Source organism: Musa acuminata, chromosome BXJ1-11 (genome assembly GCF_036884655.1).
Source record: "Musa acuminata AAA Group cultivar baxijiao chromosome BXJ1-11, Cavendish_Baxijiao_AAA, whole genome shotgun sequence".
Taxonomy (NCBI): Eukaryota; Viridiplantae; Streptophyta; class Magnoliopsida; order Zingiberales; family Musaceae; genus Musa; species Musa acuminata.
Genome location: NC_088337.1, coordinates 11405991 through 11429670, shown reverse-complemented (window position 1 = coordinate 11429670; position 23680 = coordinate 11405991). Strand labels below are relative to the sequence as shown.

The following is a 23680-nucleotide window of genomic DNA, read 5'->3' as shown; positions in this document are numbered from 1 at the left end:
ATGACTGAGCTTGGTGCATCTGTCTTGAATGTTCATCTGGTATCTGTTACTTTTGGAAGTGAGAATTGTCCTTTTAAGTTTACACGCAGGAACAAGTATGAAGAATGCTTAAATAGATGTGAGGATGATAGGTATGTTTAACTTTGTAACCAATGTGAAATCTTGCATGTAGATTGTTCAAGACCATTATAGCCCTTACAATAAGGTCTAGCACTGAGAAATGCGTCATAAGAGCCCACAACCACATCTTTTCTTTCATGACTGGAAGATGCATCAATAGTTGAATTCTTTTATAATATCATGACTGTTTCCAGGTTTGAGCTGGATATGTGGTTAGAGATTGCAACTTTAACTGTCAAGAGAGTGGAGGAGTTACTAGAGAAAATCCACTCTCACAAAATTGAGCCAGAAATCAATATTCGAATTGAAGACCACTTTACTTGTAAGTATATGCATAAAGTGACAAAGCTAAACTTGTTTGGAGTTTGCATTAAAAATTTTGGATTGGAGATTATGTTATGTTTATGTTATGCTACAGCTCAAGACTTGAGATGTCTAGAACAGTTGTATGGTGACTATGGACTGCATGTTGTTGATATTCTACGTGAGAACGTGAGTGCTTCATTGCCTGTCATATTGACTCGTTTAAAGCAGAAGCTAGAGGAAGGGTTAAGAATGCGAGCAGACCTTCAAAATGATTGGGCTGAAGTTTTCGTCAAGAACCATTCAAGAGCACTTGACCACCGTAGGTTCTATTTTAAGCAGCAAGATCCAAAGACCCTGAGTTTCAAAGGTAACTTTAGCCTGACTAGATATCATGTACATTCTTTTCTGTTTTCCTCTTTTCTGATTCTTTATTATTTCATAAAGTTTGGCTGGGCCTTAGACCTAAAGAAGAAGAAGAGAAGGAAGAGGAGGAGAGGAAGAGGGGAGAGTAGGAGAAGGGCAAGAGGAGGAGGAGGAGGAGAGTATGGGTGGACTGGCAGTGGCAGTGACTGATGGGCAGCGTGACGGAGGTGAATGCGAGAGGAGAAATCATGTGCAAGAGAGAGGCTGGTGGGGGTTATGTATTCCTAGTAAAAAAATAAAGAAATAATTGGGTATGGACCAGATGGTTAGCCCTATTCGATAGACTTACCAGGCAGCAAGCCATGTCTTGGATCTGCTTTGCAACCTCAGAGCAAACACATTGTTGAGAGGGGTAGGATTTCCGTCATCAATCTAACTGTTATCTGATAGCCTGGCCAAGGGGATGAGGTGTCAGTGGAAAGGAATCCTCTTCCCTAGATACCAGGGCGAAAAATCTAAAGGGATAGTCATGTCTTAGTTCATGCTCGGAACCGGCTGGTATGTACTGGTTTAGGTGAAATGAAGTTCCCTGCTTAGACCATTCTATAAATTTTGTATAAAATTGGGTTCTAGTTTGTTGTGGATTTATTTCAATTGGCATGCATGGGTAGTCCATTCTATACAGAATATCAAATAGCCATTAGCTGCAAACAGATGCTAATGTCCATGCAGCAGCGACACAATTTATCATTATCTAGCAATTTATGTTTCTTTGTTGTTTCAAGCAAATTGGCAACTTTAAACTTGAGGTAGTTGTTGCTTCTGTTACAGTCAACGAGTTTTATTATGGCATAGGTTCTGCAAGACTTTGGATACCTATGTTTGTTCTTTTGACAACTAATTTACTATATTTTATAAACATATCTTCATAATTTGTTCATCCTGTAAGAACTGCCCAGAAGCACTGATTGTTCTCTGGTGCCCTGCTCATGCACATGTCTGGCCACATTCTGGAGAGTTGAGCAATCAGCAGTATGGTGATGAGTGACCTTGTTCTCAAAGATCATATCCTAGTATTATTTTAATGAGTAGTTTTTAGGAGTTTGCAGACTTTTGCTGAGGGGAAAATTCATCGCCTAATATAAGGTACAATTTATATCAAAGTTCACAATTTCATGTACCGACAATGGACCTTTCAAGGCACAGACCGGTACCATACCAGTCCATACGACTGTCCTGAGTGTTGGTATGCCGGTACATATCAATTTCGAAAAAAATCCTGAAAAAATACTTAAAAAACAATAAAATGTCATGTGGTACAGGCATTATACTGGCTGCCTTTAAGCATAGAATATCAGGCCTATGGATTCAGAGTACTTGGCTCCTTGTTAAGGAAGAAAGTTTTTATTGACCTATCAGATGAACATCTCTTGGTATGTACGGTTGCAACAACCTAGCTGATTAGAAAAGAATAATGCATTAATAATCAAGTGAGGTGCCAAAAGTCACAATATTCATTTTTTAAACCTAGCTGATTAGAAAAGAATAATGCATTAATAATCAAGTGAGGTGCCAAAAGTCACAATATTCATTTTTTTTTCTATTTCATTTATCTAATTTGAATGATCCTTGTGCATTTCTTTATCCACTAATGTGATGACATGATTGTTCAGCTATTCAATGATAATATCTGCAAGTATCCTACCTCTTCATTATACGCTCTTTTATATATTTGGAAAAAGGACATTTAAAAAGAAAGCAATTGGTGTTTTACACTGAATTATGATAATCTAACAATCTAGAAGCTAAATGAGACTGGCATGGCAAAAGAACAACCTTAATATGCCACCTAGACTCACCTGCATCAGTGGAATAAATGATCATTCTGCATGATTATTTTTTGTGTAATCTTTATAGACCAATTGGTTTTAGGTAGAAATTTATTATATCTTCGTGAACTTCTTTTTTTAGAAGAATTCTTAAAAAGGATAAATCTAGTGTACAAGGCTCCCGCCAATCAATGCACTTAGTCTTACCCCTTCAAGTAGAGAGGTGTTGCATTTGTTTTTTTTATAGAAGTTCTTTTGTGCAAACCTATAGTAGACAATCTGTATATTGCATTTGTTTTTTTTTATAGAAGTTCTTTTGTGCAAACCTATAGTAGACAATCTGTTGTCATATTGCATCTGCTTTTTTTTTTTTGTTCTATAAAGTTGTTTTATTCCTGCTGTACTCAAAATTTGCTGTGTTCTCAGTTCATAGTTTGATGTTTTTTGTCATCTCTGTAGCTTTGTTGGCTGAATGTAAACTACTAAATGAGAAAATGGATGAGAACAATCATCTCAAGAGTGCTGCTGGGAATGGACATATTATATCTAATATGGTATTTGAATATACAGACACAGAAATCCATGATGTACTGTACAAAATTATTACGTTATCAAGTGTTGAAAATTGCACCTCAAAGGATGAGCTGGACAAGATCATGAAGGTATGGACAACATTTGTGGAGCCAATGTTTGGAGTTTTTTCACGGCTCCAGGACACTGAAATTAACAAAGAAACTATGAAACATGATTATAAAGGTAGTGTGTCATCCTCATGGCAAAGCCATGGTGCTCCTTGTGCTAGAGGTTTTTCAACACATCTCAAATCTGGTTACCTTTTCAACCCATCTGTTCCTCAACTTGGAAAAGAAAATCTTAAGAATTTTGAGGTATTATTCTGCTTATTTTTACATTAGCAAAAATTTTAAGTCTGAAGTGCATTGTACATTTTATCCTTGCTTTTACTTTACATATTAGCCATGATCTATAAGTTTGTATATAAGTTTATACATTTTATCCTTTTACATTTTTCCTATTAGCTTAAGCTTTTCTAAGAGGTGCTACCTTAACTAATAATCTTATTATGCAAGTTGTGGTCTAAATCCTGGTTCTAGCCCCTTTAATGTTTAGTTTGCTCATGCAGGGTCTTTTGGCAAAGCCCGATGGTTTTTGGCTTGGGTCCACTTGTCAAACCCATTAATTCTTGCTTAGGCTTGCAATTTGATAGGGGATGTTAGAATCTTAAGTATAAGTTGGGCCTATTTCCTATCATTTTAATATCAAGATGAATTATTAGTGTTGTAGTTAGAAGAGGCAACATAATTAGTATTAGTGATGTGAGAAGAGGTGGAGGGAGACATAGAAAGACTTTATTGTAAACTATAAATAAAAATTATAATTTTTAAATTTAACTAATGACATTGTTAAACGATCCATGTAGCCTATCCCAAATCGTTGAAAGTTGAAACATTATGACTTGTTATTCTTGTATCAAGATAAAGAATGCAAGTAGATTTTCTTTGTAGCACTATTTTGTTTATTGAAATATAATTTTACTTCTATCTACCAATTGAAATATTTTAGCAAGGATTGTATGTACCAAGAGTGATTGTACATAGCATTCCACACACACATTCTCTCTCTCCGTCCCTCTCTCTTACTCTCTCACTCTCTGCCAACCACCAGAGACATGCCAGAACTAGGTAAGTATTTGGTTTTTGTATTTGTTCCTCTTTCCATTTGATCAGCTTTTCCAATCCAGGATGGAACATACGGCACTAGCAATGCCAATGAGCTTCCAGCACAGTGTTGATAATGTTTCAATTTTTTTTTTTTTGGCATAAAATTCATTTAAGAAAAGGAATAAATGTGCTAGAGTAGGTTACATCCTAATCAATGAGTTTTGTAATCAATTACCTTCTTTTGGAACAGTGGATATTGGCACTAGTCAACGGAAATTATTTGACATTTTTATTTCCTCAGTTATTTTGACACATATTCTTCTTTTTTATTTAACATTTCTCCTATTGTATTGTACTTATTTTATTGTTGGAATGTTGTCTATAATTTTCGATCCTTCAATTCCCAATCTTTTGTACTTGGTGCATGTTGGGTATTTGTTTGATTCCCTGCATTTCTGGTACTTCTTGGGGTAAGAGTTTTTAAATAGCTTGAATATATGAAATTAACTTGAGTTTATGTTGGAATCTAGTGTATGCACTAGGACAGATACTTTACCACAGTCTTCCCAGCAGCCAATCACCATAGAAGTCTAGAAACTTAGCCAGAGGCATTCCGGGCTTCATCACATAATAACAAAATGTTGCTGTGTAGCCTTTTATGAAATATTCAAGTGGAAGTTGTATTTTTCAGTTTGTTTGGTTTAACAGATTCATTTTCTGAGAGAGACTGTTAGTGTTATGTGAGTGGGCCTTCATTTTGTATATATCCAATCCAAAAGCCTTGCATGTATATAGTTTGAAATGATGCCCAAACAAATACTAGTCCTAATTCTGAGGTCTTTTGGTGAATGATCACTCTTCATTGTCGTCTTACTGAGCCATCATTTGAGTTCTCTTATTTTTATAGTATATCTTTTCCATTTCAGAGTTCTCACTTCACTTTGTCTCATTAGTGCTATCGTGCTATTTGAGCAAAACCTTTTCTCTATGCTTTCTCTCACATTTATGATCCAAACATGAATCAACTACCTCTTCTATGCGGTCACCAATGTACATACCTTCTTTCTTTTTTCTTCTTTTTGTGCTGCATTGTTCTTCACATTGCTGATTTTGTGCTTTTCCAACCTTATGTTGCAACCTTATCTAAACATGTTCTTCTATGTTCTCTTTTAGCTAGTAATTGGTACCATGCAAGTCTATTTGATGACCTATTGTGAAAGTACTATGCACCTTCTATTCTATATTACTGATGAGCATAGTCTGATTGAGTAATAATGTTTTGTTTGTTCTATAGGGATCTCAGAATCGTAAGTCTATTGCGCACAGGACATGTGGTGAACAACTAGAAATTTTTGATGAAGTTTATCAATACAATGAACTTGCTGCCATTTGTAATTGTGAAGATGGAAGAGAAGATGGTGAATTGTCACCTGAAGTACATTTTGAAGAGAATAGCCTTTTAGATCTTGAAGGTACTGTGATTGACAAAGTTGAAGTTAAGGATGGTCCAGAAGGCAAACAATATCAAGTATGTCCTGGAGAATCGATGTGTGATGTTGAGGCAGAGGCGAAGACCAAAGTGGATGATGTTGATGCTGTTAATGATGGTGATGAAAGTTCCTCAAGGCATTTGAGGAACAGCCCAAATTTATCTGAGACAGTTGTAGATGCATCTAACAATCAATGTGATGATGTTGGTTATGATGTCCAGGAATCCTCTCATGAACATGATGGGGAAGAGGAAGGTATAGATCATGACGCCAAGAGTGACGAAATGTCTGTTTTAGACATTTTTGAGGGAATTTGTCATCCAAAAATGACAAAACCTCTTACTGAGCGTGCACCTAGAGTATTACATCACAAAGACAGACGATCAAGGATCTTCTATGGCAATACTTCATTCTATTTGCTCTTTAGATTTCACCAGGTCAGAAGAATGTATTTCATTTCTGTATATATAGCTAGAGAAACAATTTTCTGTAATTTTATATAATATTTTATTTGGCAGATATTGTATGAGAGGATACTCTCTGCTAAAACCAATTCATCAGCAGCTGAGATACAATTGAGAACACTGAAGAATACAGGCCTTCCTAGTTTTTACGCCAAGTAATGTATCATAAATAATTTATTTATATGCATATATATTTAATGCTATATCATTATGTGCTATAACATTTTCCATGTCGGTGCAGATTTAAAGAATCACTTTACAGATTTCTTAACCATTCTATTGATAAATCAAAGTTTGAAGATGACTGCTATACTTTTGTTGGGCCTCAATCATATTTGCTTTCTACATTGAACATTTTGATATCTAAACTCGTGAAACAGGTACAAATTATCTAAACTCGTGAATATTTGCATTCTACTTTTGAATTTCATTAAACTCAAGTAATTCACATCTTTCTGTCAGCTACAAGCAGTTGCATCAAATGAGATGGACAATAGGTTTTTTCAGCTCTATGCATATGAAAATTCAAGAGGACCAGGGAGATTCAGTGATTTGGTTTATCTCCAAAATGCTTGTGTCATTCATGATGGGGACATTTTCCGATTTGAATGTGTAGGTTCTCATGGCTCTCTGTAGCTGAATTATAAGTTTCTTTTTGTTTTGCGAGCACTTTTCTCAACTCATGACTCATCAAATTTATTTTTGCAGTCTCTAAACCCTACACGGTTATCAATCCAGTTGGTGGAACATGCCTGTAAAGAAAGTGACTCAACTAATATTTCTCCAGGCTCTGATTTTGCAGATTACTTGTATAATGGTTTCCTTAAAAGTGTTCCAGATATAAAGGAAATGAGCAATGTTTTTCTACGGAGGTATCTTTTTGTATGATGGTTGAGGTTTTCTTTAATTGGCTGTTTTTTTAGGATTTATGTCTAACTGCAGGAATATGCGTAAGTGTAATTGTGATGATGAACATTCTGCAACTTGCGAGGCCATGAGTAAGATTCAGATGATCAACGGTCTGCAATGCAGGATGCTCAGTTCTTCTCAGGCACTAATCTCAAGATTTAACTAAACTTCGTGGCCAACTATGCTATGTTCTTAGTTGGTAATTAACTCCTTTCTTATTTGACACATGAAATGGATGTTCTGCAGGTATTATATGTGCTAGGCACAGAAGATTTCTTGTTCCGCAGGTGGAAGAACAGGAAATTGTCGGATGGTATAGGCTCCTTACACATGTACCCGGCAAGAGTAGAGGACGTTTGAGGCGCTTTCTCTCAAAGTGTTTAGATCAATAAACTTTGAAGGAAGCAGCAAGTATATCAAATGCTCTGATGACATTTCGTTTTAATATATGGCATTGCTTCTTCAGTGCCATAATCTTTTACTTTCATACCACTATTTAGGTTTTATGTTAGAAGAAATAACTTTGACCAATGCATTTTTATTGACCAAGAACTAACTCTTTCTTGGTTCTCCGCTTTTGTTTCTTATATGCAATTGTGGAACTCAAATCTATTGAGTTAATTGTTAATTGGCAAGAATGCGAAATCAAATATATGGACAATTCTATTCATTCTTGTTGGTTGCAGGATTGTAGTTGATTTTTTATGATGCGGAACTTTTGTGGATCAACACAAGATTTTACGGAACCTGTTTGGATTATCTGAGCTACACAATTTCAGTTTTGTCGATGATCTGATCTTCATCTTTGATCCTACACCAAACACGACGGCTCAATTTTTCACATCATCATCACCATCCACATAAGGACAAGCCATATCAGGTCAACAAGATCAGTTAATTGGCTCAATCGACAAAGATATACAAACAAGTAAGCTGATTTCTGCATAATTTAAATTGTTTTTTTTTTTTTTTCATTCATTATTGTGGACAAGCTAGATTCATCCTATTTATCATTGCAGATAGAAGTCCAGAAAATATGCACATGATGTTGATATTTAAAGTTGCAGTATAGATTAGAACAAATTGATTGTTCCTGTGCATTCGTTATCGTGTATGATTTTAAGTGCATATCAGTCAGTTAATATAAGGCTGGGTTTAGGGTTTACCATGCTCTTAATCACCACATTAATATTGGATGGCGGAGTGCGAGCTGCTACCCCACCATCCATCAACATTGAACTCCATGAACAATTTGATGCATAAGTTGGCTTTGGATACACGCACGCACGCACTTGCATGCACACACACGTACACTTAAGATATAGAATTGCCCTGCGCGGTTGACATGCCCGCTGTAAATTTATTATGTGAGACCTCAATTGAGTATGGTAGCAGCAGCTCTTTGTTTTTGGAGTTTGCTTTGTTTGCTATTCTTGGCCTGCAATTCAATATAAGTGTGATATTTCAGCACCCAATGTTTTCTAAAATACAAACCATAATATCTCAACTATTTGTGATCGACTATTAATATCCCTTACAATAACATCCTGTAATTAATTATTTCTAGTGACCACAATAGATTACGTTTATTCGGGTACCTGCCATTCTAACCCACTTAAGCTAGATTTGTGTAACCATTAATCATATTTGGAAAAGGTACTAACAAAAAAAAAATAGATATATGAGTTGGACCTAAATAAAAAAAATTAAAGCACCTGTATAGAAAATAAAAATAAAATTCATGATATCCTATCCATTATCATTCTTAATTTTGGTGACAATGGTATTTATCATTCTACCACTTTCACATGGATATGAAACCTGCAGCAACAAAACCATGACAATCCAATGAACGAGAAAACAAATATTATATTATTTGCCTCCAGTCACCATGCGTGTAGATTTTGGCTTCACCATTTAGTCTTGCTTCTGAACTGTATTCCTCTGTCAGGAATTTTCTCTTCCATACTTGGAGAGAAGATGGTCTTCAGTGCCTGAAGTGTCGGACATTCGTAAAGACAAGAGAAACTCCATATTTGTTGCAGCAGTCCACGGCATCTCCGTCTCTGATACTGCCTCCAGGTTCAGCAATAACTCCGATACCGTTCTGGCATGCCTCTTCGACCGCGTCCTTCCAAGCTGCCAATGCAGTAATCTCGTTTCAATAATAAAGCCACTACAGATCATTTTGTCTATGTCTTGACAAGGTACACTAGAAGCCCACCAAAGAAGTAAACAGAAAAAAACAAAACAAGGTTAAGGTAGCTGTTGTATGAACACTTTGCCATCAAAAGTTCTCAGTGTCCAGTTGGAGGATAAATAAGTGACGGTGATCCCCTTTTTGAGAGACCCAGTCCTCAAGCAGATATTGTTTCACTTGGTTTGCATGGTTGGTTCAGTTGCAGCACCCAGATAGCCCATGATGGAACTATCGACTATTATTTCTATTCTTCTGCCTATCCGGATCATTCCCTCTCCCAAAAGAGAGATCATAGTGTTGCGGGATTGAAAATTGTAGTACAGATTTTAAACTTTATCAGCACGCAAACACTAAGGATGCTACGATGAAGATACTCAGATGGATGAATGCGATTATTAAAAAGCTAAAATTGAAGAACAATGATACAAAGCTTTGATAGAAAAAAAATCCGAGAGAATCAGAGAATCATTTAAAACAGCATGAAAATGCTAAAAGGAAACTTATAAATTATTAGTTAAACAAGGTGAGTCAATTAGAATTAGCTGGTATGACATAGAGGAAGACCTATGAAAATCTATTAGAGACTCATCGATTAGAATTAGAGGTATCGCATGATTTTACAGCCAATACGACAGACTCATCGATCCCATGGAGTATCCTCGATTATATAAGGCACAGAGGATGATGACACAGAAAACAGATCGATGTAGACACATATCTAGAGTACAAAGAACAAAATCATGTATCTAGGAGTTGATATGCATGTTTGGTGGCAATTTAGCAAAAATAAGATCAAAATTGGCTATCATCCTATGTTGAAAAGATGATAATGAAAACCACACGTTCAGAAAATTCAAAATAAGAGAAAGAAACATGATGTATAATCATTTGATGCATATGTAAGAAAGAACAATGGCTGCAGCATGTCTGTTGATTTCATAGTTCTTACCAAATGGGAAGAAAGCATCACTAGCCAAAGCAGCTCCTTTTGCCTCTTCTCCTGCTTTACTAAAAGCTATTCGTAAGCTCTCCACCCTATTTGGCTGCCCACTCCCCATTCCCAACATACAGTTATTCTGCAAAAAGAAACATTCAGTTTCCTGTGTATGAGAACACTTGAGGAATATAAGAAACACCACATGGTCGCAGAAGCCAAAGATAGAGTAGATTTCCTTGTAATTTGTCAGAAGCCAGACTCTGTCTGGCATATTGTGCTTTTTAGCTGTCTACTAAGCAGAGGAATTAATCATCAATGGATAGCTCAAGAACAATAATTTTTTTTTCCATAAGCTAAAAATACATAAAATCATCATTAATCTACAGATGCTTTGCATTCAAATAAACTAATCTAAGGAAGAACCTCCGATCTACCTTAGTCCATTACTAATATCAACATATAGATTTCCCTCAAGCTATCTAATTAATTGGAAAAACTGCGTATCATATCAGCAAGAACAGGTGCTCAAAGAACGGTCTGACCTGTCATTCATGACAAGATGTTTCATTCATTCTTGTTGTTTTCCAACAAGGACACATGCTAAATCCTGCGAAATTACACTTGTACCAAGCCTTGCTCGGTATGTATAGGCATACCAATGATCAGTGATTTCAATAGGCGCTCGGGCGCTCGCCTAGGCGCTCGGGCGAGGCGAGGCGAGGCCCGAGCGCCTCGCTTCATGTCCAAGCGCCTCGCTTCAACGAGGCACCGCCTAGGCGCTCGCTCGAGCCCAGGCGCCAGGCGCTTCGGGCGAGCGCCCGAGTTAAACCAGGCGATCGAACCAGTGTTTTACATCTGGTTCGGTCTCCGGTGCTTTAGTTGGTTCAATCGAACCAACTAAATCACCGATAGGCTCCCTCTCACGATTTCCCCGACTTCCCCAACCCTAACACTCGCGATTTTGCCTTTGAGATTTCTTCTCCGTTCTCGTTGCTCTCTGCTGCCATTGTCGCTACTCGCCGCTACCACAATCGTCGCTTATCACTGTTGTCGTCGCTCGCAGCTCCCGCTCCCACTCCCACTCCCGCTATTGCTCGTCGCTCCCGCTACCGCTGTCGTTGCCTTAGCAGCCTCGGTCTTCTCACACTCTTCTCACTATACTGTTAACAGTATATTAACAGTATACTGCTAACTGTATACTAATAATAGTATTTTTATTTATTAGATTAATAATATATTATTTTGATTTTAATACTATTAATTTTTATTTATTTAAAATTATTGTTAGGTTTCAGAATAAATGGCAAGTGTACAGAGCAACTCAATAGATTTGATGTAAAATTTTATTGTTTTGATTTTTGAGACTTTTTATTAATATAACATTGTGATTTTGTACTCGATTTTCTTAATTTAATAGCATATTTTTTATTCAAATAATTATATTAATTATATTATATATTTTTATATTTTAGCGTCTGGCTTCGTTCGGGCGAGCGCCTAGACGAGCGCCTAGCGCCTCGGGCGTTTTTGGACCTTGGCGCCTTTTGACGCCTAGCGCTTTTTAAATCACTACCAATGATATGCCCAAAATCATAAAAAAAAACCTCCAAAAATACTTGAAAAATAGAAAAAAATTAGATTAGGGTTTTTAAGTTAGAAATAAATATAATTTTAATATAATTTTATCAAAAATAATGTAAATTAAGAAAGAATAATGTCACATATCTTTTTCGAGCTTTGAGGAGTAGTTTTGTAATATGTTCCAAATCGTCCTTCCATTAATAATGAATTATCTACAAAAAAAATTATTTAAATTGTTAGATTATTTTTTATATAACTTAACTTTAAACTTTAAAATTCAAATGAATCAAATAATCAATTGATGAATATGCTAGGTTCTACTACCAAAAAGAACAATGAGACTCCACAATCGATGGATCGAGGTCCTCGATCCTATGTGTATCTATATATCAATATGATATGTTTGTTGGGTCCAATCCTGAAATTGATCCCACGACATAGTGTACTGATACACTGTATGTTATTGGTGCATCAATATGGTGATGGTCGTAATCTGATTGTCGTGAACCACATATATCTAAGGCAGCTCTTGAGGGAAGGACGAATGTGGCATGTATTGGTGCGGAGAATAGAGAATGTCGGAACTTCTACTTTCGCTACTGATCAACTACTCCATATTGTAAGATCGAACATCGTACTGTCACTCGGAAAAGTATGACCAACTATCACCATACCGCTGTTGGTCGTAAGATTCTCCATAATATGACGATTGTGAATACCATGAGATCAATCTCTGTTTCTAAGCCTCAAACAATCAAATTCGACCAATAATAATCAAAATCCGACCTTGATCAGTAATCTCAACCCTTGATCGATAATAGCCGAAAATCGACCATTACCGATTGGTACAAGTCGGTAACGATCGGATTTCGACCGTTACCACCTAGTACAAATCTTATATCGCCTGATATGGGGTCAAGTGGCCGATACCGCCTAGTAGAAGGCGGTTCGTGAACCGGTATCTTGTCAGACCGGTACGTATCGCCCATATCGAGCAGTACGCATCGATACAACAAACCCTACTAAAAGGAACACTATTTGTTGAAACACCATGTCAATCACTATCTGGTTGTGTAGTCAATTATTACTGGTACATTTATGGGTCTAGCCACAAAACCCACCACACAATCACTAGTATGTAACGAATAGATCTCTATTTTCTTAGAAATAGTTAATAAATATAACATCCATGAAAGAAATTCTCCTTATTAAACAATTTGACAGCCATATTTTAGTTAAAAGCAATTGGCGTTGGTTTGATCAAAGTACAAATCACGTGAAGGACAAATGACTCCGACACAAGCTACTAAGCTAGTAAGATTTAAATAATGAGCTTAGAAGATGCAATGATAGATAAAGAGTCCACGAGCAACATAACTAGGGATGAAGCATAAAACACATCAAGCTCACACAAAGGGTATTTACATATGACTTAGTTACGTCTATCTTTGCCAACTTCTCCAATACAGAACAGGATTAGTTCATCAATAATTTGCATATAGAAAAAAGAAAATTGAAGATCATCAGCACAGGGGCATGAGTGCTCATCTAAAAGTGAATTGAAGAAAGCAATGGTGCAGTGAATTTGATGAAACGACAATTAGAGTATATGTCTGGGAAAGAACCTGCAAGCATTTACAAACTAGATTGGCATAACATCAAAACACAAAATGGTAGAGGTTATATACCCTGCTCCAAAAGCTCACCAAAATATGATTAGGATCTACATATTGTTTTATTGACAATAATAAAGCAAATTATTAGTGGGTGTTAAGGCAAAGAGTTCTTTTGATGTATCTCAGAGAAAGATGGGGTGATCATCATTGTAAATCTAGGTAAACTGGCCGTCAATGTTTAAGGTATGTGGTGCATGCAAAACGCAAGATTATATGGATCATTGATAGAAAAAAAAAGTGTCCAGTCGCTTTATACTATTAGAAGATTTCCAAAGGACAAATTTTACCATATGAAATACAGTTGTATTGTAGATTATACAGAAAAAGCATCCAAAGTACAAGAGTCTAACCATGATTACATTCAATTATTATATTGAATGCAGATGTAGTGAAAAACTGAAAATTAAATTGAAAGGCAGACCTCAGATTAATCATCTTCATTCTGTAGGATCTTTATATATTATATAATAAGATGATGATTTTGATACTATGCATTGTTAGTGTTCTTCACTCACTTGACCTAATCTTAATGTTACCCAATCAATTTTGTCCAAAATACATGGTTAAAATAAAAACACCCACATAAGGTTAGGTTAAATTTTGGCCTATGCCAACCAGCGAAGTAGTATTGTCAACATGCACAACACAAAATTTTAAGATGCCAGAAGGAATATAGTACAACCTTATCCCATTGAATCTTAATCCTTGCCGTCAGTTCCAACTATGACGGACAGGTTACAATCATAGTTTATACACAACATAAACATCCAAGATAGAAAGATTTCAGTAACATTTAATTCTAAATGTTTCTAAGTTAATTGAGGCATCTGTTACCACAAGTAAATCTAGGGCAAATCTGAAAGGACAAAAACAAAGATTTAGACCTTGCATTGTGTTGAAAGATCTTGCCTAGTTTATGTTGATACACAACATAAATTCATAAGATGATGCATGTGCAAGTTGTATATTATAAATATCAAGCTATTATAAAGGATCTCAAGGTAAAGAGCAAAAAATTATAAATTTCAACAGAATGATAAGAGTGAAAAGTGCAGAAATATGCAACTGCTGTAACTCATGCTTCAATCATTTTGAAATCTATGTTGTTCCTTTTTAGAAATAAAAGAACTTTAATCACCTAAAATCTCCAGACAAATCCAGATATATTAAATTACAACCAACTGCCTCCTACATATAAAATTAAATAATCTAAGACTTAACTGGCTTAATTATTGAATTACTGCTTAATAGCATATAGTATTGAAGTGGAGAACAGAATTACCTTGGCTATTACAATTGCATTACTCTTGACATGCTTAACACAAAGCCATGCAAATTCCGCATCTTGAAGCTCAGCCTCATGTGGTATCCTTTCCGACATCACAGTGAATTTGATATCTTCTGGGGTTAAATCATCAGAGTCCTGAGCTAACCAGCCCCCAGCAACCTGTCGCAGTGAAAGCATCCCTTTCTCACTCTTTTTTGCCTCAAGGATCCTCAAAGTCTTTGACTTGCCACGGAGGATCTCAAGGCCTTTCTCAGTATATTTAGGTGCAACCACAATCTCGTAAAACATTCGAATCGAACCGTCTATTGGACTCCTAAACTCACGGATTTCCTTTGCTAGGTCCTAGGCATTTGATTGTCAGAAATTAATACATGTGAATCAAGATATGGAAATTCAAATTCATCTCTGTGTTGCTTATGAAAAAGATACTGTGCAATTCAATTTTCATTTCTTTGATAAATACCTCATCTACTATTGTGTTGAAAGCGACAATGCCACCAAAAGCACTGACAGGATCAGCCTTTACAGCTAGCCTGTAGGCTTCAAGGATGTCTTGACGTGATGCTACACCACAGGGATTTGTGTGCTTCACAATCACACAAGTAGGGTTCTTGAACTCGGAGACACAGTTCCAGGCAGCATCAGCATCCAAATAATTATTGTACGACATTTCCTGGATCAAACCAGAGAACAATTTTGACAAAAAGACCCAGCAAAGTAAGAATAACCATATATGACCAAATACCTCAGATCAAAAGCTAAACATACATGCCATTTGAATTCCAGAACTATATTGGCTAATCAACCATTTATCAAGTGAGACATAAGTACTTGTCAGGTAGAGCAGACTCATAGAATCTTATAAAAACTAGAACAACAAGATTTCCCAAATTTTCAAATTCACAGGAAACCAAGTAGGCATTCTGATAAATAATACAGGTAGATATTTGTAATCCCATGGAGTCTTGAACTCTTTCCTAATAGCTTAAGATTTTTAATTTAATGTTAATTAGAAACTTTATTAAAAACTTTTCAAAAATAGTACATCTCGTATCCAAAATCTGCACTAAGGTGACATTTAAAGTATAAATACTTGAATTTTACATGTTTAATGAATCATTCGACCTACCTATATCAATATAGGAACTCAAAATTAAGTAACCAACTCAAAAATCAAGCAATAAATTTAAAATGGGCCTCCAGTAACTCAGCAAAATTATGGAAAAAAAATCATCTGAAAATATCAAAATAATAAATGACATGACTGACCCAAACTACTGGACTTGGTCACAACTCTAAATATAACTTCAGAGTGCAATCAACATGGACCATCAAACTTTCTTGAATCTAATATTTAATATCCTTTTTTAGAACTTCATAAACTTCAACACTTGTAATAAAAATTTAAATTTCTTGCAATTCTATAACATCAATATCACTAGCACCTATAAATTTCTGTATGCCATCTTCCACATTTTCAAGTTGTTCTTTCATCCCACATCTAAAAATAACCAAGATGATACTTGTCCTTCACAAGGGCTTTAGTTTTTCTCACTTTGTTATCAGTGGTTCGCTTTGATTTCTAAAGTAGTTCTCTACACATCTCATCTACTTGCATCACCTTAAATCTTCGCTTTGATGCAGCAGGATTTATTATTATACAAATATGACATGTACCAAACAAATTATCTTCCCAAAGTAGTTAATCATCAAACTCATAACTAACAATATACATGTCAACAAAAATTCCATAAAAAATATGGTTTAACTATTTTATAATAAACACTCCCATTAATTTGATAATTGCAACATGCCTTTTTTATACATTTAAGGCTTGGGGTAAAGACTTTTACATTACAGTCAATATAGGGTTTATCTAAAATCCTATCTAAAGTGATGCTTAAATTAATAAAAATTTGGTTCTTTCTGGCATAATGACTCTTCCAAACTTATCTATATTCATCAGTGGACTCAGTAGTAAGTAAACAACTAAAAATGGACTCTAATAACACTTCAATGTAGAAGAAAATTTATCCAAAATACTAAAAGAATGAGCAATAATAATATTATTTAACCCAAAACTACATAACTTATTTTAAACCCTAAAGTGGACTCCAAAGTGCATTTTTGCTTGGACAACTCCCATGTCAAAGAGAACGGATAGGTGACACAAGATGCAAGATAAGTAGATAAATATTTTGTTGGCTATCTTCTTCAACATAAATATCGTTTTCTTGGCTTTCTCGTTCTACATATTTCTATTATTGTTCGTTTTACTTTTTCCCTTTTCCATTCTATGTTTCTTCTTCTAATGGCAACATTGCCATGTTACCTAGCACAGAATGAAACAAATTGTTCTAACAATTGACTAACAAGAGTCCTTTTTCTAAACTATGGAACTTTCCATAGTCAAATCAGTTTGACCACTACTGTATAGGAGAATTAAGATGCTCGACAGTAAATGTTCTTTTCTAGCTTCCTTGATCTGCCTGTTGCCATGTTAGTTTTTCTTTTTGTAAACATTGATTTCTGTGATGGCTGGTGCAGCATGAAATAAGAAAATTGTATCACTAAACCCAATGAACTTCTCTCACCTTCCCATGGTGTTGTATAGCAGTGGCAATACCACCAGCATTAACCAGGGATAAACTCCTGTCATCGTAAAATGCAGCTTTCTGATGAGGATTTTCACCATATCGAAGAGTACACTTCAGTGACAAGGGCACTGTAAAGCTTGGAGGCATCTTATCTCCTAAGATAAGATCACACATAAAAAATAATATGATTTGCAAACCTGTTTATAAAGTTCATATGATGTATAAAACAAAGAGAAAAAGATGGTTACCATCCTCTGTTTGCTTCCACAACCACTCTGACACTGCAGAATCATAAGAAGCAACATGTTGAAAGGCCTTCCATGCCAGTTTCCTCCGAAAATGCTGATTATCTTGTTTTCCTTGCAGAAATTCCAAGACTGCAGGATAGTCTTTGTGGTCAACAACAACCAAGACATCTTTGTGATTCTGTTAAAACAAGCACTTAGGCAAGTTCCCAGGCAAGTCATAACTGTAAATGTCCCATCAAGTTTTAGAACAACCTTTGCTGCAGCACGTATCAAGGTAGGGCCACCAATGTCGATATTCTCAATTCCATCCTCAAAAGTTATTCCATTGGCAGAAGTAACCTTTTCATAGAATGGATACAAGTTCACCACCACTATATCAAATGTTCCTGCAAAAATATGAAGAAAATATTAAACTGTCCAAATTATAAGTTTTAGAATCTCATAATCAAGAATTATTTACATCCAAACGATACTAGAAGGATTCTTGAATAATGTATGAACTAAAAGACATAATGATGAGTAACTTACCAATGTTGTGCCTACTTAAGGCTTCCATGTGATGATTATGATCTCTACGAGCAAGAATACCACCATGTATACTAGGATGTAGAGTTTTCACCCGTCCATCTAGCTGCAGAAATCAATAAAATGGTTAGGTAACCTTTTATGATGAAAGATGATCAAGCAGAGGAAAGTTATTCAGTTTGATAGAAAAGCACCTTCACAACATCCTTTTAGAAGTATACACAACTATGTGCATCAGATCAAAGTTATGTTCAGTGATTTCAATAGGCGCTCGGGCAAGGCGAGGCGAGGCCCAAGCGCCTCGCTTCATGTCCAGGCGCCTCACTTCAAAGAGGCGCCGCCTGGGCGCTCGTCCGAGCCCAGGCGTCGGGCGCTTCGGGTGAGCGCCTGGGTTAAACTAGGCGACCGAACCAGATTTTTAGGTCTGGTTGGTCTCCGATGCTTTAGTCGGTTCAATCGAACCAACTAAATCACCGATACCATGCTCCCTCTCGCGATTTCCCCAACTTCCCCAACCCTAACACTCGCGATTTTGCCGCCGAGATTTCTTCTCTACTGTCGCTGCTCTCTGCTGCCGCTACCACTGTCACTGCTCGCCGCTGCCACAATCGCTGCTCGTCACTACTATCGTCGCTCACCGCTGTTGTCGCCGCTCCCGCTTCTGCTCGCAGCTCCCGCTCCCACTCCCGCTGTCGCTCGTCGCTCCCGCTCCAACTACGGCTATCGCTTGCTACCGTTGCCATTGCCTCAGCAGCCTCGGTCTTCTCACACTCTTCTCACTATACTGTTAACAGTATATTAACAGTATACTGCTAACTGTATACTAATAATAGTATTTTTATTTATTAGATTAATAATATATTATTTTAATTTTAATACTATTAATTTTTTTTTATTTAATAGTATATTTTTATTTAAAAAATAAAAAATATACTATTATGATTTATTTATTTATTTATTGTGATTTTGTACCTAATTTTCTTAATTTAATAGTATTTTTTATTTAAATAATTATATTTATTAATTATATTATATTTTTTATATTTTAGCGTCTCGCTTCGCTCGAGCAAGCGCCTAGCACCTCAGGCGTTTTTGGACCTTGGCACCTTTTGGCGCCTAACGCTTTTTAAATCACTGGTTATGTTACCCTAGTGTATTTTAAACTCAAAATAGCATGTATATAGGACCTCATACTACAGGGTATATCAAATTCCTGAAAATTATTTAAGAAATTCAAGATGAAAAACCTGAATAGCGTACCAAGTTTAGACTATGGAAAAATTCTCAATTTATGCCAAATCCTAGATCGACGTCCACCAACTTAGGTAAGTGTTTTATCAACATATGTAGCAAAAGAACATATCTAATTTAGCTCTTTCATGCTTACTATAACTAGTTATTTCGGTTTTCTACTGGCTGCTTTAACTATAACCTCAGCTCTATTCATTGGTTTGAACAAGATACGACTACAAAAATGAGCTACAGAATTGGGATACTTAAGAGTTATGTGCTTCGCTGTTGTTTGTTCTCAAGACATGCAAACCATCATGTCAAGACTGCGTATCCTAAACTCCCAGCTCACCTTTGTAACAAAGCTAAAAGACAACAAAGTTATTTCTATTTATAGATATCTCAGAGGATTTTCTACAACCAGTAAAAAAATATCAACCTTTTAAAAGGCAAATAGTGAAGATAAGGAACAAAATGCCCTTTGTTTTCTTGGCACAGCTTTCACCAAGTTCCAATCAGCAAACTCCAAAGTAAAAAAGAACAAATTGAAGATCAGATATCGTGAAGGTTCAACCCAAAACATTTCACTCATGCAACCCACAGAGAAACAAAACACAGTCGCTTATATGACATCTCACACAACTCTCCTTGGAACAAACTAGTAAGTTTGCTTAAGTGAAAGTTGAACTTGAAAATTTTGGTGAAGGCACTGAAAAAAGAGAAAAAACATAATTACATCTATCATACACAATATACATAGTGCCACCAGAGAAGGTTAAATGGATGGATTGTATAATGAGTAACTACTTTCTGCTGCAAAATCATTTATATACAAAATTATGAGTCTTTATTTGTTGATATCTAGTGATCACTTAATTCTTCCAATTCCTTTGTTCTCCATCCATGTAAATATCCAGCACATATCCAAAAGTGGATAGATGATGATACTTGTTTCTCAACCCAAGCAGGTCCCGTTTTGAGAAGCAATTATAACCATATTAACAAGAATAGAGGTTACTAGAAGACAAATTCATATAATTCAAATAAACTGAAACTACATAATAAAGTTATTATTTATGTTAATCTAGATATTTATAAAGAGGACACGTACAAGTGGTCAAGGATAATAACATAATAAAGTTTACCATTTCTGGAAAATGGGTGATCTCTTCAACTTTAGTTACAGAGACACCAGCTTCTTCTAAAGCAAATGCTGTTCCGCCGGTCGAAACAATAGAATACCTATAAAAAAGTATTTGCATGAAGCTAGGGAAGACTAGAGGCAAAAGAAAAAAAACAAAGCCAGACCATTCCATTGCTAAGATATGCATTTTAAGAATTACAATAATGAGATGCGCATGGAAGTGTGCTGCCAAAGTAAAGAGTCCACCAAGAGAGAAGAAAAATAAAGAAGAAAACAACTTGAGATTTATATCAAGGACAACAAGTGAACGCCCATTAAACAAATCCACAGCAGTCGAGAACTGTTCAAGAACTTGATTGTTATATACACAGAACAACTTGATTATCTACAGAATGAACACTGTGGTGAGTCAAGGAACTTGAAGATATTTAATCACTTGTAGAGACAGTACAACTAATTGTTCATCACTCTGCCAGCTTTCCACACTTTAGAAAGTCTACGTATTTTGCATGGGGAAAGTGTGGATGCTTTGTTCAGTATCGAATTTGCTCATCTATCATAAAGAAAATTCATGAGAGTTGCACCAGAATCCTTTGAAGATAATTCAATTAGAGCAGAACTATACATATGCAATTTTTGCATCAAAGATGTTCATTGTTCTGATACATATTTCTCTTTCAGAAAGCAAGGAAATAGACTACCTACTGTGAATAAAACAACCTTAAATGTTAAACTAAACATACAGCTGGGAGGAACAATAGAGATTAGATATTCCAAGATAAAATTTTAATAGCCAATACAAATATTAAAGTTCACACATGCTGAAGCTTACCCTAAGCCTTGGAGTCCATCTCCAAGAAGAGATAAGTCTCGCTTATCCGACAATGATATCAATGCTTGCTTATGCCCTACTAATAAAAGATCTATAAACATTAGCACCAGAGCCAGAAAAAGATCACTCAACTATATATATAATTTAACTTATTACTTCATTGCACCAAAAATTGAGTCTGGATTTAAGTATCATCTATACAGCAGCATATACAAGGCAGCAACCAATTAACATCTGGAATCTTCAAGAAAGAATGCATTAAAGTGCTGCCTTTGCTGCAGCACATTATCATGCCAGTACCAAACCAGTATAGTGCTAGTCATACCATAGCACATTACCATGCCCAGTTGCATGCTACATATTGTGCCAATGTAAAAGCACACACATCATGTGAAGATACAACCAGCAACCAGTAGTTAACAGGCACAAAAACAACATTTAGAACTTATCCTCGAAAACAAATAGACAAAGAGATAAAGGAATTGACAATCATCATCACTAAAAATGAAAAAAATTATAATGAGTTGTTAGTTGAATACGGATAGCTCACAATTATTTAACTTTCCTGTGAGAAATGATAGCAAACATAAGTTTCCATTGACCTAATTGCAGGCAAGAAAAATATCCAATCCACGCAAAGCTTCATCAAAAATAATATCAAAGATCCAAAATTTGAGGAAACAAAATTCTATTTACAAGATTAATGAATATTCAGTCAAAAGAATTTGCTTGATCCTGTGAATAAAGAGAAAGAGTAATCAGTTTTTCTATGGTTAGTCATCAGCAAAAACCTTATTTTTAAAGTACTGATGAAAATATTCATCACTTTTCCAATACTTTTTCCCATCAACATGGCACAAGCTATGGATCACAATTCAAAATCAAGAAGACTCAAGGAACATTTGACAAAATTGTATAATTGACCATCAGAAGATGTAAACTTCCAAAGGATGGTTTAGAAAAGCAAGTAGGCCAACAACAAACTTGGCAAAAAAGGTGGCCAATTGTAGGTAGAAAGTAACATCTTCTCCATTGTAGCTTAGTCACATGTAGACATGGAGTAATTCCTTTCAATTTCCACCTAAGAGAGGGTAACCATGTGGAAGAATGTGAAACAAGAACGAAATACAAGTTCCTCAATACAGTTTTGAAATGCACATAAATCCAAATAATAAAGAGGCTAAAAAGGCCGATTACATACAGAAAAGGAAAAAGAAGTAATATGATTTTCCCTGATTAACTTAAATTCAAATTTTTAGCACAAAATTTTTGAGAGGCGGAGAAACGAAATATCAAGCGGCTAAATGAAAACCACAAACACTACAACCTTTCACCCCAAAAGAACCGAAAAAGTTCAAAAGTTCAATCTTTTGCCCAACAGAACACGAAAAAGAGGCGCGAAGGGCAGATAATACCAGCCAATATAGAAGGAGATGCAGCCTTTTGCGTTTCCACATCTGCCATGCCCCTGATCAGACCGCGAGCTACGGAAGAAGCCCGACAGGGAACAAACGAGAGAAGTACGAAATTCTGTTGCCAAGGCACAAGACCAAGCATCACAAAGGTGGTATATTTCCTTGGTGGCCCTAAACAAAGCAGGGCGAGAGAAAGGACAGAGGAGAAGAGAGAGACTCACTTTTCCAGCGCGGTGGAGGCACGGCCGGTGAGGATAGAGGAAGCGGTGAGCGGCTCCGCTGGCGGCAGTAGTAGCGGCGGCAGTGGGTGAGGACGAGATAGAAAGCGGCATTGTTTCTTAGCTCCGCCGCTGAGGCCAAGGGGGGAAGTGAATTTGTGTTGCTTGCGAGTAGGGGTTTAGTCGTTTATATATATACCGTCCGGTTTCGTTTCATCGAAAAGGTGTCCAATTATAGTAATTTTCGTGAAGGACCAAAAATATTATAATCATACTAAAAAATACCGTAATTAATACAGAAATAAATCAATAAATTGTTATACTTTTTATAGTGATCTAATACAAAGGGCGAGATTTTATTTTATATGTCCACGTTTTCTCGGGATAAGGAAAACAAAAAAAAAGGGTGTCAATCGAAAAAATAAAATAAAATGAGAGGTTTTTCTCGTTAATTCGTCCTATATTTATTTATTTCTATTTATTTTTTTATAGTGACTTGGAGGTAATCCTAATCTTAGAACCATATCTTTATAATCGGAACCAAGTCGAATCCAGACGATTTTCGAATTTGTGGTTCCAATTCTAGTTTTGGTTACATATCAAAACTATCTATTCTGATTTTTTTTCTT

General features: G+C 35.9%; 2 protein-coding genes across 3 annotated transcripts; one reads left to right on the top strand and one right to left on the bottom strand.

Moving 5' to 3' along the window:
- LOC135596426 (paired amphipathic helix protein Sin3-like 4) lies at window positions 1–7326 on the top strand. Its single transcript, XM_065088477.1, has 10 exons — window positions 1–131; window positions 315–442; window positions 539–793; window positions 3078–3505; window positions 5592–6224; window positions 6306–6406; window positions 6493–6631; window positions 6714–6863; window positions 6960–7123; window positions 7194–7326. The coding sequence occupies exons 1-10, from the start codon at window positions 1–3 to the stop codon at window positions 7324–7326; spliced, it is 2262 nt and encodes a 753-aa protein (XP_064944549.1).
- A 1561-nt stretch (window positions 7327–8887) lies between these two features.
- LOC135597204 (uncharacterized) lies at window positions 8888–23212 on the bottom strand. Of its 2 annotated transcripts, none has more exons than XM_065089846.1 (12): window positions 23055–23212; window positions 22834–22948; window positions 21419–21497; window positions 20588–20684; window positions 18216–18318; window positions 17940–18073; window positions 17688–17865; window positions 17437–17594; window positions 15306–15515; window positions 14837–15184; window positions 10310–10436; window positions 8888–9299 (listed from the first exon to the last, which is right to left on the bottom strand). In XM_065089846.1, the coding sequence occupies exons 1-12, from the start codon at window positions 23163–23165 to the stop codon at window positions 9148–9150; spliced, it is 1812 nt and encodes a 603-aa protein (XP_064945918.1). In that variant the 5' UTR covers window positions 23166–23212; the 3' UTR covers window positions 8888–9147. The 2 variants fall into 2 exon arrangements, with proteins under 2 accessions (XP_064945918.1, XP_064945919.1); XM_065089847.1 differs by having other exon boundaries at window positions 21419–21494.
- Between the last annotated feature and the right edge of the window lie 468 nt (window positions 23213–23680).